General features: G+C 37.4%; 1 protein-coding gene across 2 annotated transcripts in view; it reads left to right on the forward strand.

Annotated features, from left to right (window-relative positions):
• Window positions 1-1,693: 1,693 nt before the first annotated feature.
• Window positions 1,694-23,946, forward strand: part of LUZP2 (leucine zipper protein 2) — a 448,942-nt gene continuing 426,689 nt past the window's right edge. The window contains exon 1 of one of the 2 annotated variants that reach the window (XM_060017352.1): window positions 1,694-2,810. In XM_060017352.1, coding sequence (XP_059873335.1) covers window positions 2,749-2,810 — 62 coding nt within the window. In that variant the 5' untranslated portion in view covers window positions 1,694-2,748. The remainder of the gene's footprint in view (window positions 2,811-23,946) is intronic. The other variant, XM_060017353.1, reaches the window with a different exon arrangement.

Raw genomic sequence — 23,946 nt, forward strand, 5'->3', positions numbered from 1 at the left:
TAAATTTATTTATTTATTTAATTTTGGGTGTGTTGGGTCTTTGTTTCTGTGCGAGGGCTTTCTCTAGTTGTGGCTAGTGGGGGCCACTCTTAACTGCGGTGCACGGGCCTCTCACTATCGCGACCTCTCTTGTTGCAGAGCACAGGTTCTGGACGCGCAGGCTCAGTAATTGTGGCTCACGGGCCTAGTTGCTCCGCGGCATATGGCATCTTCCCAGACCAGGGCTCGAACCCGTGTCCCCTGCATTGGCAGGCAGATTCTCAACCACTGTGCCACGAGGGAAGCCCGGATGTCTTTTTTTCTGCTTACAGAAAATGCATAAAGGTCAACAAACTTTATGGCTTGTTATTGATATCCAGTGCAGTGGCACAACATAACTGTGAGACACCGTCAAAACGAAGTTCATTTTGGTGATTCCCTTTCTTGGTTCACAGTCTACAGCAGTCTGTTGTTCATGTTGCACATCTAATTTAAAGTAATACAATTTAGGGTGGGGAAAAGCTTTTCTTATGTAAGCATATTTTAAAAAACTCTTTCTCAAGAAAACAAATGTTTTGAAGTAATGCAGACTGAATTTGAATGCCATGTCCACTGTAGGAGTTACTGAAACCGCTCAGTCACTTCAACCGCAAAAGAGAATAATAGGAATGACTACCACACTTGATTCCTATGATTAGCACACAATAAATTCAAAGTTGTTAGCTAAACAAAAAATGTGTTGTACAAATATGAGTGTTATTCCCCAGAGAGTAAGTAGTCATATGGCTTTGTTTAGTGTACAACTCAAATGATCACCTTCTAAACTGAGCAGAGAATCTATTGTTAGATAATTCTAGCAAAAGCAAACTGAAATGCATATTTTTCTTCAGAGTCAGAATTCTGTTTTAGGAAAGTGTAGTGCAATTTTTCTTTGTAAATGACATGCAATTCACAAGTGAGTTGATTTGTGTATTCCTAGTTATATCTGTTGTGGATTTTACTATGGCCCAAGAGGGTGGTATCCAGTTTACAAAAGTTATTACTCATCTATTTTGTTGGCTTGGGCTTTTTAAAGTAATATCTGTTCTGTATGAGTGTTTTAACTCCAATCCCATTAGAAGCAAAAGCAAAAACAGATCGGTAAATTAGACAAAATAAAGCTTTATAACAAATGTATTTTTCCTACAGGTAATGTCTTCAAAAAATAGACTAAAGGGGAAGTTTCATCTAAATTTTACTGTAAATGGCTAGCCCCTGAAAAAACTGGGATATGAGCTGAGCCATCTGGATAGGAATTCCTGGAGAACATCTGACCTTTGCCCTCTAGGGTCTCTGATGCATGTCAACCTCTATTGAACATCAACTTTGTGTTAATCACCGAGTTTGTTATGCTAAGTATGATGTTCCAGGCAACAGTACGGTTTGCTTAAGATTTAGAAGAACACAGTTCTTTGTTGAAAAAAAAAAAAAATACAGCTCAGATCTTGATGAGATCTTTCCTCATCTCTATGATAGGGGCTATTTATATTTCTCTAGGTTGGCTCTTGAAACAATCAAATGAAACAATGTATGAAGTAGTGCTTTACAAACATTTATTTAACAAGGTTATCCTGCCAGAATACCCTTGTTGTAAAGATCCTAGAATCGAACATCTTAGTAGATGAAGTTGGCACTATTTTCTAGGATTACTTTTGCAAAATAGAGTTCTATTATTTCATTTTTCTAATTAATTTTTGAAAATAAAGCTTACTAAATATCAGATGCTCATTAACGAAAATTTGGAAACTGTAGAAAAAAATGACAGATAAAATCTTCTGCCTTCCAATACCACCACTCCGAGTTAATTACTAACATTCAGATGATTGTCTCAGTTATGTTTCCTCACCTGAAGAAAAGCCACCCTTTAGGTGAGTGAACCTGTGACACCAACTCCAACCCCACTACCCGTTGGTGGTACAGAGTCACATTGAAATTATAGGAAGGTCAGAAATTTTCAAATCACAGAAACAGCAGACGTCTCAACTGTCTGAAAACCTCTTTAGAGTCCACGCTTGCGGACTAAGAAGCTTGCAATGGCAATACGGTCTCAGGGTGCATTTCTGGACGCTGCTCGCTCCTACTGCCCTTCCATTCACATCAAACGAGTCATTATGCATTTTTAATTAGAATAATATTTTAAACATTCTCTCCAGAGCAACGTTTTTACAAACACTGTTTAATCAAGTGAGGGGCGCCTGCCTATGACTCTAGCCTCCGATAGTCTTTCCCAGTGAATTCTGTTTCACCTCCTGCCTCGAACGCCGGTTCAGTTACTGGCAGATTAGATTTCTCTCCTGGCCCCCGCCTCGCCCTTCCCCATCCTATGGAGAAGCGGGAATAAAAAGATCAGCCCCAGGCGGGCGTGCAGCTGGGTGAGTGCAGCCCGTTGACCGGAGCGCGCGGGTCCATCGCTGGGCACTCCCTCCCTCTCCCCGCGCCGCCTCCAGCGCGAGTGACAACGCGCCCTCGGGTCTCGGGAGCTGCGGCGGCGAACAATCCCGGGCAGGGCTCGCCTCGCCGGTGACATCACTCCCGAAGATACTCCCCACTCTCAGCGCCTGCCTTCGCAAGGAGTCCGTCCGTTTGCTTGTCGGTTTCCTTCCGTCCGCTGCTGGAGAGGGCTCATTGCTGGCCAGGGACAGAGCCGGGCACTGAGGAGCGACAGGACCCGGAGGACGAGGAGGGAGAGCGCAGGCAGCGAGGAAAGGAGGATCCCGGCAGGTGACAAGCATGAAATTCAGCCCAGCGCACTACCTGCTGCCTCTCCTGCCGGCGCTGGTCCTCAGCACCAGGTGAGTCCAGGAGCGTGAGTGACCTGAGCTGAGAGGAGTTGCCGGTAGGTTGGTCCAACCGCAGGTCACCTGTGGAGGCCAAGGACAGACAGTTCAGCTGTTTGCATCTCCCGTCTAAGTTAGGGGGGGTCTCTCTATAATTCGGGCTCTGAAATCCTTCTGAGGGAGTAGAGCCCTTTCCTAGTTATCCTAGCCCTTAAAGAAATCCTCAGTATTCCTCCCAGTGAGGGGACCAAGTGTTCCTTCCAAAGCCATGTTTCCCTCCAGCCCTAGTAGTAGCAAACAGATAACACGCGGTAAGAGACGAAATAAAGAAAGGAAATTAGACAAGGAGAGTAATGTCACCAGACAGTCTCTGTATACAACGGAGCTGTCTTAATAGCCACAGCGCTTACCTCCTCCCCCAAGTGTGTCTCATTTTAAGGCACAGGGAACCAGAGAAAAATGACAAATCTTGGGAGATGGTTAGCCTTGCACAAAGTTCCTGGACTTGTGAATCAGACTGTTTTCATGTCTTGAGTAGGCTTAGTGGTAGGCACTTTCCTTTGGCTGTCTTGTGAACAGGTCTAATTAAAGAGCACACAAGACGATTAAAAGTTAGAAGACACTCTCAGAGTGCTGATGCAAGGACTGTAGTCAGAAACAATTAAGTACTGTATTCCATCCCTGGCCATAGATGGGACTTTAAACCCAAGCACAGAGGAGCTATTTTTAGTGGAGGTTTAAAATGCGTTGATTGAAAAGAGTTTTGTGATTCCCCACTGTTGATCAAGTCCCAAAGTTGGTGATGGGTTTTCATTCTTCTTCCACAAGAGCAGCACAAAGGTGGACTGTTTCATTGCCCAGGACTGAGCCTTTATTCTGCATGGCCTGAACATACTGGCAGCAACCTCTCTGCCTTGGCTACTATAAAATAAAATGACCCACACAGGATAAGGATCTTTTCAAATCTATGTGAATGGAAACATTATCTGATTACGTTTCTGCTGGAAAATGAAGAGGGGAAATAGGATTATATCTAATTCTGAAATTGAGAAGTATGAAGGAAACTCATTATGTATGAAAAGTCAGGGTAGCAAAATTCTTGATTCCATTCCTAACTGACACACCCTCTTTCAGACTCTTGTAACCAAACTTTCCTTCTAGTGTGAGGACTGTTTGGTTTAGCCCCAGTAGTTGATGAACTTAGTCTCTGCTTGCAAACAAAGCCCAGGTGACTTTCCCAGACTAAAATGGAATATGAGCTGTATTCTTTATTTTAAGATTGCTTGTCACTTGAATTCACAAACGGCAGATGGTTTTAAAATCACTTTGCTTCCCGGTACTATAATAACTTGCTCCAATAACAGCCCATTTTAGTATTTGTTTCTAGCTCTACACTCAGTGCTAATCATGCATAATTGTTATTTTTTGAAGTGTCTTGCTATTTACTCTGAACTCTTGTGTTGTGGTTAATAATTACTTGTGAATTCTTCTAGAGAAAGGAAGTTCTCAAAGTTTGGGGCATTTAAGTATATGCCTGTCAATATATGCAGAGAATAATAAATATTTAAACAATGGAAGCCCTGCCCACAATGATTTTTAAATACAGTGAATCTCTAGTGTTCCAAAAGTACACTTGCTTTTTAAGGATACTATAATTTAAGTGGCTCAGAAATCGAAGTTTTAATGTTGGTTATATACTACAAAAACAAAGAGCCATCACCTTATAAAAGTGTTAATTTTTATAAGGATAAATTAAAAAAAATAGTCAATGCACTTTTCACAACAAAAATCGAATTAGTCGTTCCTAGTTTACTTTAGATATGAAACTTCTGCAGTGTTGGTTGTATGTGAAAACTGTGACAAGTCTTCTTTAAATTTTCCCTCTTGCCAACTCAACCAAAAGAGCATGCTGGGCTTAAAAAAGCGAAACTTTTCCTAATTGGTGGCATGTCTTATTATTGTGATTACTCGGTAACAATTTACTGTACTGGATACCCAGATTACCTTGTGACAGTAAGAGAACTTGACAATGAATTGGGTACTATCAATATGTCATTTTGCAAAGAAGAGCTCATGTTTCAGTGGACTCTAACAGAGGCCATTCTGTTTGTAGTATTTAAGAGTTCTTGTACGCATTTGGTTAATGTGCACATTAGAACCTAAACTGAACAGGTTTGCAAGAACATTTGCATTAGTAGAGGTGCGCTTATTGCCCGGCTGAGAAAAACTGTGTAGCTGAACCATGACCACCTGTGACAGTAGGCTTTCTAGCCAAAGACGTACGCTAACTTAATTTCGTAGTCACTGGTCCTGTTTGTGAAGCAAAAGGCATTTCACATGCTTCAATTGTGTTGAATGCACTAGCAGAGGGTGGCAGTTGCTAAATTTTCCTATTGCCTTCGGGTGTTATCACTTGTCTTTTATTATTAAGTTCTTTTCAAAGTGTGGAGAACACAGATCTGAGACTCTTGGTGCAAAAAAAAAAAATTATTTGCTTCAACATCTCTTTCTGGGCATAGCTCTTTAATACCTTGCTATTATCTTTCCAATAGGTCTAAGTTCAGTTCTGTTTTAAGGTTAATGAATGTGTTCACTAAAGTAAATGCTGCAATTAGAGAAAGATAGTTACCGTAAAATAGTATTCTACCCACAGGGATGAAAACTCTAAAACAATTCTGTCTTTTAAATACGAATTTTTGAATAGCTTTCTGTTTTTATTTTTTCCTTATCCCTGCATTTTCTGTAGCAACTTTATATGCTGAAGCACAAAAATTCCATAATTTTCACCAAAGTGAACAACATCTATGCCCCCCCCAGTCAGAGTTACTTCATTTGTCCTGAAAGAAAGCTAAATGTTCACCTTCAACAATAGCCAAGAACTGTTCTCTGTTTTACTGCTGAACCCCTAGAGGTAAAAAGAGCTGTAATTTCCTGGCATATTGTCTCTCCTATTTATAAAGTATATATAAATTCAAAAAAAATAGAGTTAATTTAATGAATGATGTAGCTAGTGCAGAAATCCATTTAACCTGTACACAAATAAACGTGGTCAAAGAAAGCGAACATATCTTCAGAATAGAATAACTGTACTTTTTAAATAGCCTTATTCTGTAGAAGCATTAAATTGCTCTTCCAAGGCAGCCAGCAATTCACTTCAGAAAGAAGTAGTACAGGTATTGAAAGGAATAGTAGGGTGAAAAAATCTTCAGAAGTTCTTGGTGAAAAGGGACCCATGGAGTGCTGGAGAAGGCTTGTACTTTAGTCTGCTGAACCTCTGTTCCTTTATGCTGTGAGTCTACTCTTGATACTTTTGGCTTTAAATGACTTAATGGGGAGAGAACATGGTAGGGGAGGAGTGAAGGTCTACTGACTTCTGGTGGTTTTCCATCAAGCAAGAACTTTAAGCAGATGGTCGGTTATAGTCCTCCCAACAGGAGTCACCTTACAGGTCTGTCCTGGGCCCTCTGATCAGCAGTCACACCACATGTTTACTTTGGAATGTATTTTTAGATGGTACTATATATTGAAGATGCCCCAGGCTCCTCTTTGCTCTATGCCTCAATCTCTCCTCAGAATCAAGTTGATGGATAGGGTAAAGGAAAGACAAGAGTCACAATAAAAACACAATAAGCACCAAAAAATTTTCATTTTTAAGCAAATAAATTTGATATCCAAAGGAGTCTTACTTTAATTCCCCCAAATTGATCTGAGGTACTATATTTTTTTTGTCCCAAGCCCAGTACACAAGGAGTCTTACCCCACACACACCTTTACATGACCCTGCATACATTTCTTTGTAAGAATTTCTCCATTCTGTGTAATTGAGTTAGAGAAATGTGTCTTCCAGGCCAAGATATTGGCAAAAATGTTTTGACTTTTCTGCGGTACACGGGCCTCCCACTGCTATGGCCTCTCCCGTTGTGGAGCACAGCCTCCAGACGCGCAGGCCCAGCGGCCATGGCTCATGGGCCCAGCCGCTCCGCAGCACGTGGGATCTTCCGGACCGGGACATGAACCCGTGTCCCATGCATTGGCAGGCGGACTCCCAACCACTGCGCCACCAGGGAAACCCAATGTGTTGACTTTTTAAATCCCTTTTCAGGGCCTTAGTTGCCTAATTACAATAGCAGTTTTTTTAATGACTTATTTGTGGAATATCTTTGTGCACTAAATTTTCTTTATAATTAATGAAAGAGACACCGCAAACATTTATGAATTGACTGTACAATTGTCCCAGACCAAACTCTATGTAATTGAAAGGGAGAACTTGACCTACCAACCAGGAAGGAAAAATCACTGAAACCACTGGCGGTATATGGGTGTAATGAAATTATGCTTTCTCATGTGTGTTATGAGAGCGCTTGTGTGTTGTGGGTGCATGTGTGCTATTTTTAACTGACTTCTAGAGGAAAATCTTTTTTAATAAATAGGACAAAATCATTTAAGTAACCTGATTAAACAGATAATGTTTAATATTAAATTTTCTTCTCTAGGAAATCCAAAAACTTCCATTTGAACTTATCTTCATATCATTCAGAAATGTTTTTGATGTTTTCATTATTACACATCAAAAATGTACTTGCAATAAATCAGTTGTTACATAAGGCAATAAAATAATATATTAGTTACAAATACGTGTACCTATAATCTAGTCACATTCAGAAATATTTATATATAAGGTAAAGTTGGATAAATATTAACAACAAGGTTTTAAACAAAGTTTGAAGTGTGAATAGAGGAAAGAGCAAATAAAGTCAATTAAGCAATATCAAAAGTAACTTTTACCGAGGACAATGAGAGAAATGATATTTTGTAATTGACATTAGTATCATGCAACATTTGCTAGTTGTATGATGTTAGGTGAATTGCTTAGCCTTTTTTTTTTTTTTTTTTGCGGTACGCGGACCTCTCACTGTTGCGGCCTCCCCCGTTGTGGAGCACAGGCTCCGGACGCACAGGCCCAGCGGCCATGGCTCACGGGACCAGCCGCTCCGCGGCATGTGGGATCCTCCCGGACAGGGGCAGGAACCCGTGTGCCCTGCATCGGCAGGCGGACTCTCAACCACTGCGCCACCAGGGAAGCCCTACTTAGCCTTTTTATCCAGTTTTCTCATGTAGAAAATAGGACTACTCATAGGAACTACCTGAGGGGGCTGTGGTAAAGACTGAATGAGTTCATCTAAAAACAGAGTTTACCATATTCCGTGGAACATAGTAAGTACTTAACAGAGGTTAGCCTGTGCAGCTATTACTATATAGTTATTATTTTCATGAAATTTTTGTATCTGTGATTGATCTGGACATAGCAGAATAAATGAAAACTTGGATGCAAATAAATTGGACGGCACAAAATTAACAAGAGTGACAGTCGTCATGCAAAAGAAAGAAAAGATCGCCAAAGAAGAGGGGAAGCAGGAGAAATAATGAGGATTACCTGGTAAATCGGGTGGGTCTTTGAAAAGTGTTTTGGTTCCTGGATGGTACTGTGCACTTTGGTGAACACCATGAAAAATTGTGATATTTAATTTTACCATATAGAATATGATTTAGCACAAAAGTGTATGATTAGCAATATTTAATTTATATAGCTACAAGTGAATTTAATTAAATTGCATAAATTGTACCATCAAATCAAAGCCGTGAGCATAAGCATCAATGAATAAAAAAGGATGCTTTCAAGCTACATAGGCAAGATTGATATAAAAGTTTCTACAACTTTATTTTCTACTTGTTAATCAATTTCATCATCCATCAGCAAACTATAAAAGGTAGAAACATTTAGAAAAATTAAGGGAAGAAAATGTAGATTTTTTTTTCTACTATTGAAAACAATTTGAGAACTGCTGATATAGAAAAAGTTCAACTGCTATATGTCTTAAGAATCATCACATAAAAGGGACTTTATAGTAAACCAATTTTGAAAAGAGCTTTGGAGATCATGTACTCTCAACTAGTTTGCACATAGTTTATCATAAACTCTTCATAGTTGTGCTATGAAATTCTGACTATTAAATGAAGAAGTGTGTATATTTTTGCCATAGATTACTGTGTGTGTATGCATATGTGTCATTATATGTCAATTGAGTGGATCATAGAACGGGGTATAATTTGCTGCTAAGGGAAAAGAAAAGACATAGATCATGTTAAGTCTGCATCAGAAAGGGGCACATGTTTACTGAGACATTTAGAAATGTTGCTTCATGATCATAAGATGCAAAAAATATATATATCGAAAGTAAACCATTCCATTCAGACACAATCTAAAATTCAACCAAATAAACACTGTGCTCTGAAAATGCTTTCATGAATACTAGGAGACATCGTTATACCATAGGTAGTGATTGCATTGCAAATTACGTCTGACTTGCTTGGTGCCGCTTTCGAGTTTTTTAATCTCTTTGAGTGTACTTTAAAGAGTCTGTTATTGGGAAACATGCTGTGAATACAAGGTTGTGTTCTCATCCAAAGCCCTTCATATTAGAGGTGAGAAAACTGAGGTCCAGAGTGACTGAGACTTCCCTAAGACCACAGAGGAAAAGCAAAACAAGAACCCAGAACTTTACCTAGTGCTCTCTCTCTTCTATCATATGATTACTCTCCATGTCATCTCTTCTGTAATTAAGACGCATTGGTATAGTTGGTACCTACCTTATATCCAGAACTATTCTAGTTATTGTAGAGTATAAGGTAATTTAAAAAAATTCTCCAGCCACATAGAATCATGATAGAACAACATGCTATAGTCAAAGGGAATTAGAATAATGAGCTGAACACCATTTGTTCACCTGTATTCAGTTGTTTTTTGAAGAGTGAGTTGGCCTAAAAAAAATTTCCAGGTCATTTTCAAAACCCAAAGCAGAGTCACTAATGAGTTCTCAACTTTGCACAATTCACCTTGCAAGAGATACACCTATAGTGGTTACTGTTGGCTTTTCAGTTCTATTGTAAGGTGATATTTTTGGTACCTTTGGGATCTTTTCATTGAAACTCTTTCCTATAAGTGTAGTTCCTGGGAGACATTTGCTTATATATATTCGTCACCTATTAAATCTATACTGCAACTGTGTAGTATTGTTCAATGGGTAGCATACTGAACTATCTTACAAAGATGAGTTCCTAAATATGTTCATATCTAGCTTTAATTTATGGTGATATTACATTTCATTTGGTTTATATGTCTCTATACTTTCATCATAGCCTATACAATTTTTAGTTATATAACATTTTTTAGGGCAAAGTGGTAATAGATTTCATTCTACACATACATATCATAAACTCCCTGCCTTTGGATAGGTTTCTTAACCATTCTGACAGTTAAATTTCTCATCTATAAAATGGAAAATAATAATGTCCAATATTTAGGGCCATTAAGATTGAAGAAAGTATATTAAGTTCTCTCTCAGTACCTGCATATAGCTGTACTCTTCGTCCTTTAGGAAATTCTAAGACATGTTAGCTATTACTATATGTAGAAATTATTATGATTCAGTGTGTTGATTTTATATTGGATACCTCAAGCAATCAACATTTAATTATTTTATTAAAAATCAAAGTAAATTAATTCCTTAAATGAATTTCAAAGTTCTTGACTGACACAGCCAAAATAATAAAATCGTAGTTTATTCTTGATATGATTCTTCTAGGGGTAGGGTCAGGAGGGAATTGAGCTCAGTGAATGCTCCTTAGGAAAAATGGAACAAAAAGCATGCGATGACTTGCTGCCTTCCAAAGTAGTCCTTTCAGCTGAGCTAAGGTATCGGCAAAGGCTAATGTAGATTCTGGGTTAGTCTTTATCTCATGTCCCTATGGAGGATGTGACTTTCTGTGACTTCCTCCTGTTTATCCTCAAAAGGGTTTCTAATTAATTCCCCATCTTTTAACTCTGTTCAACACACAACTCTGAGCATCTAGAAGCACTTACTCAGTGAGTAGCTTGAGATGAATGGGGTAGGGGTTACAGGAAATGTTTGTGCTGTCATATGTGTTAAATCCAAAGAATATGGAATCAAACAGACTTTGAGTCAGCTTTACCAGCTAAATGATTTTAGAAATGTCAATTAACATCTCTTAGCCACATTTTTCTCATCGATGAAAAGGCAATAACATTGCCTCTCCCATATAGATTTGTCAAGAGGATCAAATAAGCTAATGTACAAAAAGAATAGTTTCTAGCACAGAGAACTACAACTCAGTATATTGCCAATTTTACATTACCTGGCTGAAAGGATTAGAGAGATTTTACCCTACCAGAGTGTATTGCATTTCAGAAAGAGCAGTCCTTAATAAAAACTTTTACTTGGTATAGGCAAGACAAAAGTGTTGGTGAACAGATTTTGGAACTCAGCCTTATCCTCCCTTATTACAGATGAAAAACAACAACAACAACAAAAAAACCCTGAATGGAGAATGTATTTTCCTCCAAGCTCATGTGGATGATTTGAGATCAATGTGAAAGTCAATTCCAAATCACCATAACCAATTCCAGTTAGGAACACTGATTTAAATACATGCAATACCTCAAGAAGAATAGTATGGAAAACTAGTATGACATGACCTAGCTTCTATTCTGAGTCTGAAAGCTCCAAATTATGTTGCTAATAATTTTGCTAATCCAGTTAAACATTAAATATAGTTATTGAAATTATATTACCATATCACACTAATTCCTTTAAAGAAGTTTCATTTTTTGAGTTGACCTAAAGATGGCAGGACCAAAAAGATGTATCTTGAAGTAGGACAGCATAAACACCAACAATCCTTTGGACAAGTAGAGGATTCTGGATTTTAAAATTAAGTAGTCTCACAATGGGTAAGGTTGGTCATGATCTCCATAGAATGGTGGAGAAGGGGCTGGAGTGGCCGAGGGAAATAAAAAGCCTAGCACCCTAGGGCACTTTGAATACTATGTGCATGAACAGAGATGGTAGGAGTAGAAAGGAAAGTCCTCAATCACTAGCCTTCCTCTTTTTCTTGTTTTTTTTGTTATTTTAATTTTATCTTTTCTAATGCTGGCAGTCATTCTTTTCTGGTCTTTGCAGTAAGCTAAGTTCTTAGCATTGAGCAGAAAAGGCGGGGGAGGGGGCTGCTTTAAATTATAAAAGAAACAAGAAAATGCATGAAGAATTTAAGTGACATGTTGGCAAGAAGCAGATATGGTTGAGTAAGCTTTATATTGTTGAGAACATGTAGCTTTTTCCTTCAGATACCACAAAATGAAATGTGAGCTCATTCTACAAAAAAAGTTCACATAAGAATGGGGGAAAACTGTTTTTTTTTCCTGACACTACAATTTAGAAAAATATTGAAAGATACTGAATCCCTTTTGGGTAAAAGGGATTTTTTTATGTATGGATTTTTTGTTTGTATGTCTTTATTTCAATTGGTATTTTATATGACATGTAAGTTACAGATTCAGCCACTAATGTTGAGGACTAATTATTGCCCTGGCAGTGTGCTAGATGCTTACTCTCTGTCACTCAACCCTTACTTCCTTGCAACACATTATACTTATACATGTTTTATCACTAGGGAGAAGGAATTTTGGATATATTAAATAATTAGCCCATATTTTCCCAGCTAGAAAGTGGTCAGATCCTAGCTCATTTTTCTGAGAATCGTTTTGTGAATGAAACTTTACCTATGTCTATAAAATGTAATCTCTGCATAAATACACACTGAAGAAAAAAACTTATAAACAAGAATGCTGAAACTAGACTGTGTTGGCAAATAGCTGCATGTTTGCATGAGGTGGGACAGGCTACATTAAAAACATTCTTAAATAAAGCAGCCAAAGAAATTCATTATTTTTAAACCAGATAAATTGAAGCCTTTATTATAAGTACAAAATTTTGCAAGCTAATTTCAATATTCCTATGTAGAAAATATATGTTTCCTCAGATCAGTATTTCTCAAAGTACACTCCTCAGTGTACCTAAATCAGAATCCCCTGGGATGCTTATTAAAAAGGCTACTTCCTTGTCCCTGCCGTAGACAGATTAGATTAGATTCTCTGAGGAAGGGGCCAAAGAATTTTCATTTTAATGTGGAAATCAGATGCTTTCTATCTGAAAATTTGGAAACTATTTGAAACTGTACAGTCTGGAACACTTTGATCTCTTGAGCACTTGCTTAACATGACATTGCAGCTGAAGTCAAGAGGATGGAAAGATGGTGATGTTTTGGCAAAAAAATAACACCTATTTTCACATGTATATAAATGAATTTAATAGGTGAGAATCTTGTCACATACCAAGGCTGCATTTATCAATCAAGTTGCATGAAAATAATTCTCTGCCTCCTGCGCTTTTCTACAGAGGGCTAAGAAACTAAAACTAAACTCAAATAAACTAAATGGTATAAAACTATATGACATGGATTTATCAGGGGGCATACTTTATTTAGAAAGTACTTGATAGCAAGGTGAAATCTTACTGATAGCACTGAAAAGAATGAAAACTCCACTTTCTCCTTCACATTTTAGCCTGGTAAAAATGAAAATTTTGATCCCCACCTCCTTCATTAGTAGCAGTTGGTTTTGACTGATGTGGAAAAACAGATTTTGTTTCAATTAACTTTATGTGTTAAACAGAATGTGCAACTATGTCAGCCATATTGCCTGCTTCTCTTCCTCTCTGCAGTATCAGTTAGTTCTCCTGAAATAATAAAGAATCAAAAGATGATATGATAATAAATAAGAGCTAACACTTATGTAATATCTTAAACCAGGTTAATCCTCACAGACTTCTTGTGAGGTGGTGGTTGTTGTTGCCTCCATTTTATATCTGTGGAGACTAAGGCACACAAGGGTTAGATTACTAACCCTCAGTTATAAAGTGGTAGGTAGAATAGTTTTCTAGCCCATGTTCTTAATCACTGTGCTACAGCGCCTCCTAGTGTGTAAAGTAAAACACTCGCATGACCCTAAATCTGCGTCAGCCTCATATGTGGGTTCCGATTTACACCATGAGAGGACAGAAAAATGTAACTTCCTCTCAGGTTTCCTCTGAGTTCACAACTAAATATAACAGAAGGTCCTTTCTTTAAAGTTCCAGCTAAAATAATGTTCATTTTATTTTGTTTTTATTGTGAAAGAAAAATAATCATGAATTTGTATAATATGGTCTTTATTTGTGGATGTTGTTTTTCCAAGTCACACCAGGGACCTGTAGTGTCCTACCATCTGGCTCCAGATAGCTTCCATGTTTCAACTGTGGAGCTTAGAAACATGTGGTGGGAATCAGACTGACCTGCGTTCTAACTGCAGCTCAGCACTTGCTACCTGTGTGATCCTACCTAATAGTAGGTAAAGGTTATTGTTTGTTTTTTTGTGTGCAAGAATTGTACTACACATTTCTTTAGGATTACTTTAATGCTTTTTTGTACTTCATGAATGTGCTTTATAGATTAGAACACTGAAGATTAGAGAAGTTAATATACCTAAAGTCACAACATTACTAAAGGTAGAGGTGAAATTTTTTTTTTTTTTTTTTTCCTGTACGCGGGCCTCTCACTGTTGTGGCCTCTCCCGTTGCGGAGCACAGGCTCCGGATGCGCAGGCTCAGCAGCCATGGCTCACGGGCCCAGCCGCTCCGCGGCATGTGGGATCTTCCCGGACCAGGGCACGAACCCGTGCCCCCTGCATCGTCAAGCGGACTCTCAAACAGTGCGCCACCACGGAAGCCCTAGAGGTGAAATTTGAACCCACAATTTAATAGACATAGCCTCAAGGTCAGGATCCTCATACAGTAAAGTTAACACTGAAATTCGTGGTATCAGGCATTTGGGAGGTAACTCAGAAACAAAGGAGCTGTTGAGAGCTACATGCAGACTAGTGTAAAAACCAGACTTGTGCCATACACGCACGTGGATGAGTGAGCTAAGGGGTCTGGTGTACGCAACTCCTCAAAATATCTCCATGTCATGAATAGTGTCACCTTTTGTTTTACAGATGTGAAAGTTAACAGACTCATTATTTGAACTCAGCCTATCCTGAAACCTAACCTAATAATAATAATTATTATTATTATCATTATTAGTATTATGGCCCCCAGATTTTCCTTAGAAAGTTTATGTCGTTGTTTTACTGGAACTGCACTTCCATTTGTAGTCAGAAGATGGCACTGTGAAGTATGAAGTATAGTACAGTCATCTCCGTTCTAGATTTAACCTGTTCATTGACTGACACATTCATCTCAAAATTGATGTCTAAAATAATCTGGCTTCATTTCACATCAAAATAATTACCAAAGATAAATGTATGTATATTCATGTACATGTATATATGCATGTATATATGATATATACTATATAGTATACATGTATTTTATAATATATGCAATTATAATAAATTATCTATATATTACACATAGTTATTTTACAGTTTTTTGAGAATTTATCCTTGAAAATAGGCTTTGTTTGGAAACACAGTGCTGTTAGCTTGGTCCCATTCATCACTACGTTGATTCCTACAAGTCTAGTTTCCTCCTAAGTGGAATTGGGCCTGAAAGTTTAATAATGGACCCATTTCCCCAATGTACTCTTAATTAAAAGAATTTTCCGGGACAGACTTTAAGGGAAGTAGGCATTATGTGAGGGAGACAAGGATATCTGACATATAGAATTTAAATTTTAATTTTTATACATACTCATATCTTTTCACTTCATCCTGTGTAGCAGTTAGTAATAACTCCTTTTTATAGATGAGGAGACTGTTAGTAATGACAGGTAGGTGGCCCAGAGCCAGGGCTGAGTTTGGCTTTCACAACACCCAAGTTACCTTGGGACCTGGAAAGTTAGACTGTAAAGGAGGCAGAGTTGCCTTGTCTTAGTCTGCTTTGGCTCCTATAACAAAATAGCATAGACTGGGTGGCTTAAGTCACAGACACTTACTTCTCACAGTTCTGGAGGCTGGGAAGTCCAAGCTTAAGGTGCTGGCAGATCCACTGTCTAATGAGAGCACTCCTCCTGGTCTGCAGACAGTGGTCTTCTTGTTGTATCCTTACCTGATGGATCAGAGAGACAGAAAGCACAGTCTTGTGTATCTTCTTCTAAGAGCACTAGTGTCATCATGAGGGTTCTACCCTCATGACCTAATTACCTCTCAAAGGCCCCACCTCCTAATTCCATCCCAGTGAGGGTTAGGGTTTCAACATATGAATTTCAAACGGACACAAACATGCATCCATAACATGCCTGTTAAAAGATGAAGCAAAGGCTATCATCCTGGAAGGGTTTAAAGGAGGTGGTACATATGCAATATTTGATGTTTTGTCATGCGTGATTTTGGTCCTACGTTTGTTAGTGTACCTTTCATAAGTCGATGTGAGTACCTGCCTATAGCCCTTACGTCTTTAATCAGCTAAGATGCAATTTCTTGGTATGTATCAGAAAATGCCAAATAATAGTGCCTTAAGCAAAACAGAAGTTCATCTCTCTCTCACCTAAGATATACATAGAAGAGGAAATGCAGGGTTGGTTGATTCTCCTGTCTGGCATAGTTTAAGTCTCTGTTTTTCTTTATTATTATTATTTTAACAAAATAGATGGTGATTTTTTTGCCACCTGAGATATTAGTGTGATTTTTATGTCAATTGATAGAGACCAGCTAACATCACAAGTTCCTCTTAAAGATAAATAAATGAAAATTGTATTTGCTGACATGCCAGTTAACCAAAAATGAAATCACTTTTGCCTGCTTTTGAATTCATGTTTGATCATGTCTGAACTGGAAACATCTATACGTGAAAGAAAGTCTACACAGAGTCATAAGATGATTAGTCATGATCCTGTAGTAATCATTGGTAATGTTTTATTTTATTTGTATAGTCAATGTAGCAAGAGAAAGAAATGGATGAGATTTGTCCCAGGCCAACAACTATGTTTTAAAGCACTTTCAGATATTTGGAAAACATAAATTTATCAATGGCCATTTTAAAATTGTTGCTGTTTTGACTATCTGTTTAAAGAATTGAAAGTGTAAAGATTATTTTTTTCATATGCTCAAGACCTGTGTAACACAAAACAAATAACATTTTGTCTGTGACTCCTTTCTATCCATCATTCCTTACAGCTATAGTAAGTTTCAGGGCCAAGATTTGGACCCTAGACTCTGATTCCACAGCCTAGATTGTACGATGAAAGATCAGTAGATGAATCCTATCAGTCCTAAGCAAAGGCTAAATTCTGGTAGAAATGTGTGAATTGTTCTTTCAGGAAATCACCAGCTTTTGTCTACTGCAACCTTTCAAACACTGAATGTAGAGAGTGTTTATCCCAAAGAAGTGCTGAAAGGGTGATAGGCTGGGAAAATAAGAATTGCCAGACAGAATGCTAAGTGGAGGGCAAAGTGACAATGGAACCGATTTAGTGTTTTGATGCAAGTATGGTACATTCTGCACATACAGTCAGGATTCCCTGGTGACTTTTTGTAATAAGAAGTGCATCTGGGGAAAGCAAAACAAAAAACAAAAAACCCAGACCTTTGGAAAATAGAATGTTTTAAAGATGAGTGGTGAGCGCCGTGACCATAAACAGATGCTCACAGTGCGTCACTGGCATTGAATTAGAGTTTGTGGAGGAGGAGACTGGATTGTTGGGAGAAAAAGCCTCCGCTGAATGCAGGCAGTGACTGTTTTCTGTTGTTTAGGGGGTTAGTTTTGTTCTGGCTATAAAAAGGACGTAAAAGACAAACTGTCAGAAAGAGGGAGATAAATATTTCGTGGGGATGAGTCCCTTATTCCTCATTCATAGTGAAACTGAGAGTGAGTGTAGTAACATGAGAAGAATGGATTCAGAATAAGTGAGTTTGCCTTATAGCTGAGCAACCCTAAGCAAATAAAACAGTCTCTACATCTCAGGAGAACTGAGGAGGGGGTAGCGAAATGAGGAATGTGAGGGAGACCAAATGTCAGAGAGTAAAGTTTCCCACCTCTGGGAATAGAGAGGAGAGAGTTGTAGAAGGTGTCACAGAACTACATGATTTTCAACACTTAAAAGTATTCAGGAAAAAATTGTTTAGGAAAGTAAATCTCAGGAAGAAGAGAGCTATGTATAAAGGCACTAAGATGAATAGTAATAATCATAATGATAAAAAATTCAAAGTTATAGCTTCTAAGCAGAATTGTAAAAAGTTAGTGGAAAATAGGTCATCCATTTGCCATTTCCATACTAAAAAAAAAAAAGAAAAAGAAAAAACCCTTCTTATGTTTATATAAATTTGAATGAAAATTGTCACATAAATGAATTTTATGTGACTTGAGGACGTCAAGCAAATTTTATATTAAGAATTTATATATCAAAAAAAAAACAACCCAATCCAAAAATGGGCAGAAGGCCTAAATAAACATTTCTCCAAAGAAGACATACAGATGGCCAACAAACACATGAAAACATGCTCAACGTCTCTAATTATAAGAGAAATGTGATTCAAAACTACAATGAGGTATCACCTCACACCTGTCAGAATGGCGATCATCAAAAAATCTGCAAGCAATAAATGCTGGAGAGGGTGTGGAGAAAATGGAACCCTCTTGCACAGTTGGTGGGAATGTAAATTGATACAACCATGGTGGAGAACAGTATGGAGTTTCCTTAAAAAACGAAAAACAGAACTACCATATGACCCAGCAATCCCACTACTGGGCATATACCCTGAGAAAACAATAATTCAAAAAGACACATGCACCCCAATGTTCATTACAACACTATTTACAATAGCAAGGTCATGGAAGCAACCTAAATATCTGTTGACAGACGAATGGATAAGGAAGATGTGGTACATGTATACAATGGAATATTACTCAGCCATAAAAAAGAATGAAATTGGGTCATTTTTAGACACATGGATGGACCGAGAGACTGTCATACAGAGTGAAGTAAGTCAAAAAGAGAAAAACAAATATCGTGTGTTAACACATATATGTGGAATCTAGAAAAATGGTATAGATGATCTTATTTGCAAAGCAGAAATAGAGACACAGACGCAGAGACCTAACGTATGGACACCAAGGGGGGAAGGGAGGAGTGGGATGAATTGGGAGTTTGGGATTGACATACATACACTACTATGTATAAAATAGATAACTAATGAGAACCTACTGTATTGCACAGGGAACTGTACTTAGTGCTCTGTGGTGACGTAAATGGGAAGGAAATCCAAAAAAGAGGGGATATATGTATACGTATAGCTGATTCATTTTGCTGTACGGTAGAAACTAACACAACATTGTAAAGCAACTATACTCCAATAAAAATTAATTATAAAAAAATAGCTTAAGTTTCTGTGGATGTTTATCCAATGTGAAAAGAAGCCTGTAAGAGTAAAATTGATCTTTTTTTTTCATAAGAATGTGTCATTTAAAGAAAAAGTACATCAGTCAAATCTTTATAAAAATTTAAAAAAAAGAATTTATATATACATAATGTATTGTAACTAAGGTATTATCACTATCTACAAATACATTTATATAATTTTCAAATAGAGTAGAATACTTTATTGGGTTCACAAATAAGTGAGGCAGATCTGCCTTTGAGCAGGCAATACACACATGCATGCACACAGACATACACACCCGTGTGCTACATCTTCAGCCTTGTATAAAATTGTGTAATAACTGTACAGTCTTGCCTGTGTTGAGGTGGGGAATCAGGTTGGCCAGAAATTTTTCAAGGTTAAGTTCCAACCCCCATAAGAGAAGGAGAAAATTAGAATGCAAGGAAAATAACATAGTCTCATGTTCCAGGGAGTTGACAGGATATCAGTTTGGTCCAGTATCCAACATCCCAGCATATGGAATATTCATATGAGAAGATAACATATTGTAACAGATTTCAGAGACTGCAGTAGATCTTTTTGGTGCCTGGTCCATGTTCACTAGGAGTGCCCCATTTGCCTGTTGCTTTTTCTGGTACCAGTTGCTTTTGGTGGCACCTAATGAATCACCTAAAAAGTTACAGAAAAATGACCTTAATGAGATTTTTTGCCTAATCCTGGGTTTTATTCATCCTCTATTTCAGCAACACCTTGTCCTATCCCTAGCCTCCCTTAATGGGGTCCCTTTCTCTACCCCTGCATACTGTGTACTTTCTCCCCCATCTCACCCCCAACCCGCTGCCTAATTAGGCTTCCTCTCCCACCCTGGGTGTGATACACCCTCTCCCTCCATTGTCCCCCAACCTCCTCGTGCCCTATCCCCAGTCTCTACAGTCAACAACCATGTGGGTCTACCTCTGTGGTGCAATGCATGCTCCAAGCTTCCCTAGGGACCAAGGGAAGCTAGTCTTCTGCTGGGACCACTTCTTTGCTGAACGTTTTTGTTCTATCATGTTCCGTCTCAACTTCTTTTGAAAGTACTCACTCATTGAGATAAAATCAGTTTCCAAAGGAGGCCCCTCTTAGGCTTTACTTTTGGGAAAACAGACGTAAGATAGAGGCTGATCTACCTCGGTTGAATCCTAGTCTTCCACATTACTAGCTATGTGACCTTGAATGAGCTGTTGAAAATTCTTTATGATAATTTGTTTCATTTGAATTGGAAAAATAACCAATCTGGAAGTCTTGTTGTGAAGATTAACAGATAACAGATTTAAAACACCTGTCACTTATACATATTTAATATATGATACTTTTCTTTACCATTTAATTATGGAAATTAATGCAAAACCTATTTTTGTGAAATGTGAATAGGTTTTATGTGAATGTGAAATTCTGTGACCACTCGAGGTGGAATAATCTCTACGATGCAATCTGTGCCTCAAAACTCTTTGTATGGCTTCTTTTTCAGGGTTTGATAATTTCTTGTTACCATATGTATTAGATTTCTCTTGTAATCCTCCCTAACACAAAATACATAATTTTTAAAAAATCATCTGTGTTCTAAGTTGAACCATATAAATGAAATCTTATTTGAAAAAGACAACTGCCTGTCCAAAGAATTACTGCTACAGTTTAAGAATTCTATACATCTTTTATGTAAAAAGTTTATCCTATTTATTCAATCTCATTTTTATTTTTTCTTACATATCTATTGACTCCAAAAATATCAACCACCTCAGTGAGGGCATCGATCACATCACTTGCGTAAGTTTAACTATTTGAGCCAATTTCTATAATTTTTTTCTTAAAAATCCACTTAAGGAGGTTGAATTTATCAGATGGTATAAGGTAGTTATGTTGCTGCTCAAAGTTATTTTTATGTTGTGTTTAACACTTATGGTATATGAGAGGCTGTTTTTAATTACATCAAAGTCCTGCCTTTTTATCACTGAGCAAGTAATTTCCCTCCCATTAAAAAAAAAAACAAAACAATTTACTTTATCTTTGGGTTTCTAAGATGACATACTCCAGGAATTGTTTTTGAAATGTGGGGTACTTAACACTTTGTAGTGATTAAGGTTCTACTGACTTGGAAAATAAAATGGAAATGATGAAGGGGAAATGATTCTTTGAGAAGAAGGGATTAAAAGGGCTTTAATTCATCATACTTTATTAGTGAATAAAATAATAACAAATACTAATAGAGAATAATTAGACAGCATTTACGAGTTAGACATTACCTCATTTAATCTATGTTGCTTAATTAAATTATTATATACAATGTATAAATGAGTATATTACAGCTTAGCTAAGGCAAGAGGCTTCAACTGGCCAGCTGGTCAATGATGGAGCCAAAACGGTGGAGCCCAGGGATGTCTGAAGCTAAAGTCTAGGTTCTTTGACACTTTAGTCATGGCTGTTAAAGTCCTTTGAATATTTTGAGGAAAAATCTGATGTAGCTATTTTTCCTTTGTAACATTCTATACTTACAGGTTGGCCTAGCACAAAATAAATAGCTACCTGAAGGTATGTTATCCTTTCTATAAATCATCAGGGAGAAATCTTAATTCACTTGATTTTAGTGTGGGCTTCAAATGCCTGTCTCTGTCTTTGTCTCTCTATCTCTGTCTCTATTTCTCTTTCCAATTCTTCCTCTCCCTCCCTTTTTCTCTCCTGGCTGCCAGCTCTGGCAAAGGGAGCCACCTCTCCCCCACTAACTTAATTGTTTTTAATTGAGTGAGAATTTCAGTGGGTCCATAGATTCTTAAATTTAGGAGTTTGGGATAATTCAGGGTATATTCTAGGGACAGAAGATTATGGTTTCAGAAGCAAGAAATAATTTACCTCAAGAAAGCATAAGGAAGTACCATAGCCTGAGAAAGAGAAGTGTGCAGACCCTTCCTCCTCCTTAAACAAATCTAAAAGAAACTGCTAAAAATTATTAACGGATATGTTTATTGATTGTCCCTAATATAGTTGTGAGAATATTAAGTTGATAATTGAAGCATCAGAAGATGATAGTGTATCATCATGCAAACTATTGAGTTGTTCTTTTTTTGGTCTTTCCACTTTTTATTTGTTCACAGATCAAAGCTAGTCAGCAAATGGAGAATAGTTCATAAACTGGTTTGCTCTCACAGTCATCATCATCTTCTTTTCTGAGGTCTTGCTTCATACTTTGACTACAGCTGTTCTTCAGACAATTGTATTTAAGGACTATTAACATCACTACTCAAATACTCTAATATTTTATTCTGAATGAGTCTTGAATTTTGGAGAGTCTTGCATGTCGTTGAATAATGCAGTCTGTCATCTGAGAGAATCTAGCAAATTGGATGTAGGTTTAGGGGAAAAGACAAAGGTTTGAATTAAAGATTCTTTCTTTCAAGGTTTTATTGTTTTTATATATTTACAACACTTTGAGCTTAAGTCTACTAAGAACAAACTTGAAGAAAGGAAGCATGAGATTTCCAGAATCAGGAATGGATTGTGAACATATTGGAAGAACAGACCTAATACTTCTCCCTCTAAAACTATCTCTGCAAAAAGTTGTTGGCAAAGAGGTTTTGCATCTTTCCAGGATATAGTTTCAGTGAAGCAGGTCTGCATGTGTACGGGAATGTGTTGTTTTCCCATGTCTTGGTTTTCTTTGGATTTCATTTATTTATTGTTTGTTATATGAGAAGTTATACTTCATACTTTAATAAAGTATTACTGCCTCATTATAGTTAATTGATAGTAACAATAGGTGCTTTCTAAAAAAGAATATAAACAACTGAATTTTTTCAAGAAAATATTTTGATCTTTTTAAATTTGTGAGTGAGCATAATAACAGGGAGATTTTCATTTAGCCAAGGTTTAGACATGAAGACATTGCCAGCACAGGCCTGGAATATATCTTTGCTCCTCTCTGCTAGCTCAGTATAACAACAGCAATAGCAGCAAAAACAACAATAGCAACAGCACCTGTTGGTGTCAGGCAGCTATAAATGCTTTACTTTTAATATCTGATTTCTTTAGTTATACTAGTTTTCTTAGTTTATTATCTGATTTAAGAAGTTTCATAGTTGTGCTACTGTAAAGTAGCCCTACAATGTATAAAATATCTAATATCTAAGATCTTTAATTTTGCAGAATTTGAATGGTAGGATTTTAAGGATTTTACTCTCAGAAGGGGAAATCCGGTGGAAAGGCAGCTGTCAAGATGCAATAAAATTACTACCAACAGAACTAAATTAATCACACTTTACAAAAAGTTACTATCTACTCCAAAACTCACTAGTGTATGACCTAAAGGAATGTTTGAAAATGGAATTGTTATCAACACGAAGAGAAGGCAGAATTGAAAAATGATTGAAATGAATATTTGTGTGTGTGATCGCATTCGAATATCACTTTGAAGCACACTCGGCCATAGAAATCAGGTGTGATTTTTATGTTTTCCCGTCCAGGGGAACCATATATATAATGAAAGAATGTAATAGCATTGAGATTGCACAAGAGAATCTTTGTGTATAAATTTAAAATTCAGTAAGTTGCTGAATAATAGTTAATGGAACTTTTAACAATGGAAAGGAGATTGGAAAAGGTGGTCTTATCTCTCACACACATTTTCCTGTGTTCAGTTATCCTTTTGGAGGTGGGGGAGATGGGGTACAATGAAGCATGGACCAACATAAATCCCACTTATACAAGGACTGAAACCTAGGCCAAACTAGATTTAGGAAACCTGAAAGTTTCAGTTAGATAGTCAATAGTAATACCACTGAAATGTCAGATACTTATTTTTTGTGAGCATACCCCAAAATAAATCAAGTCAGCAGAGAAGATAAATCATTA

This window comes from Delphinus delphis, chromosome 8 (genome assembly GCF_949987515.2).
Source record: "Delphinus delphis chromosome 8, mDelDel1.2, whole genome shotgun sequence".
Lineage (NCBI taxonomy): Eukaryota > Metazoa > Chordata > Mammalia > Artiodactyla > Delphinidae > Delphinus > Delphinus delphis.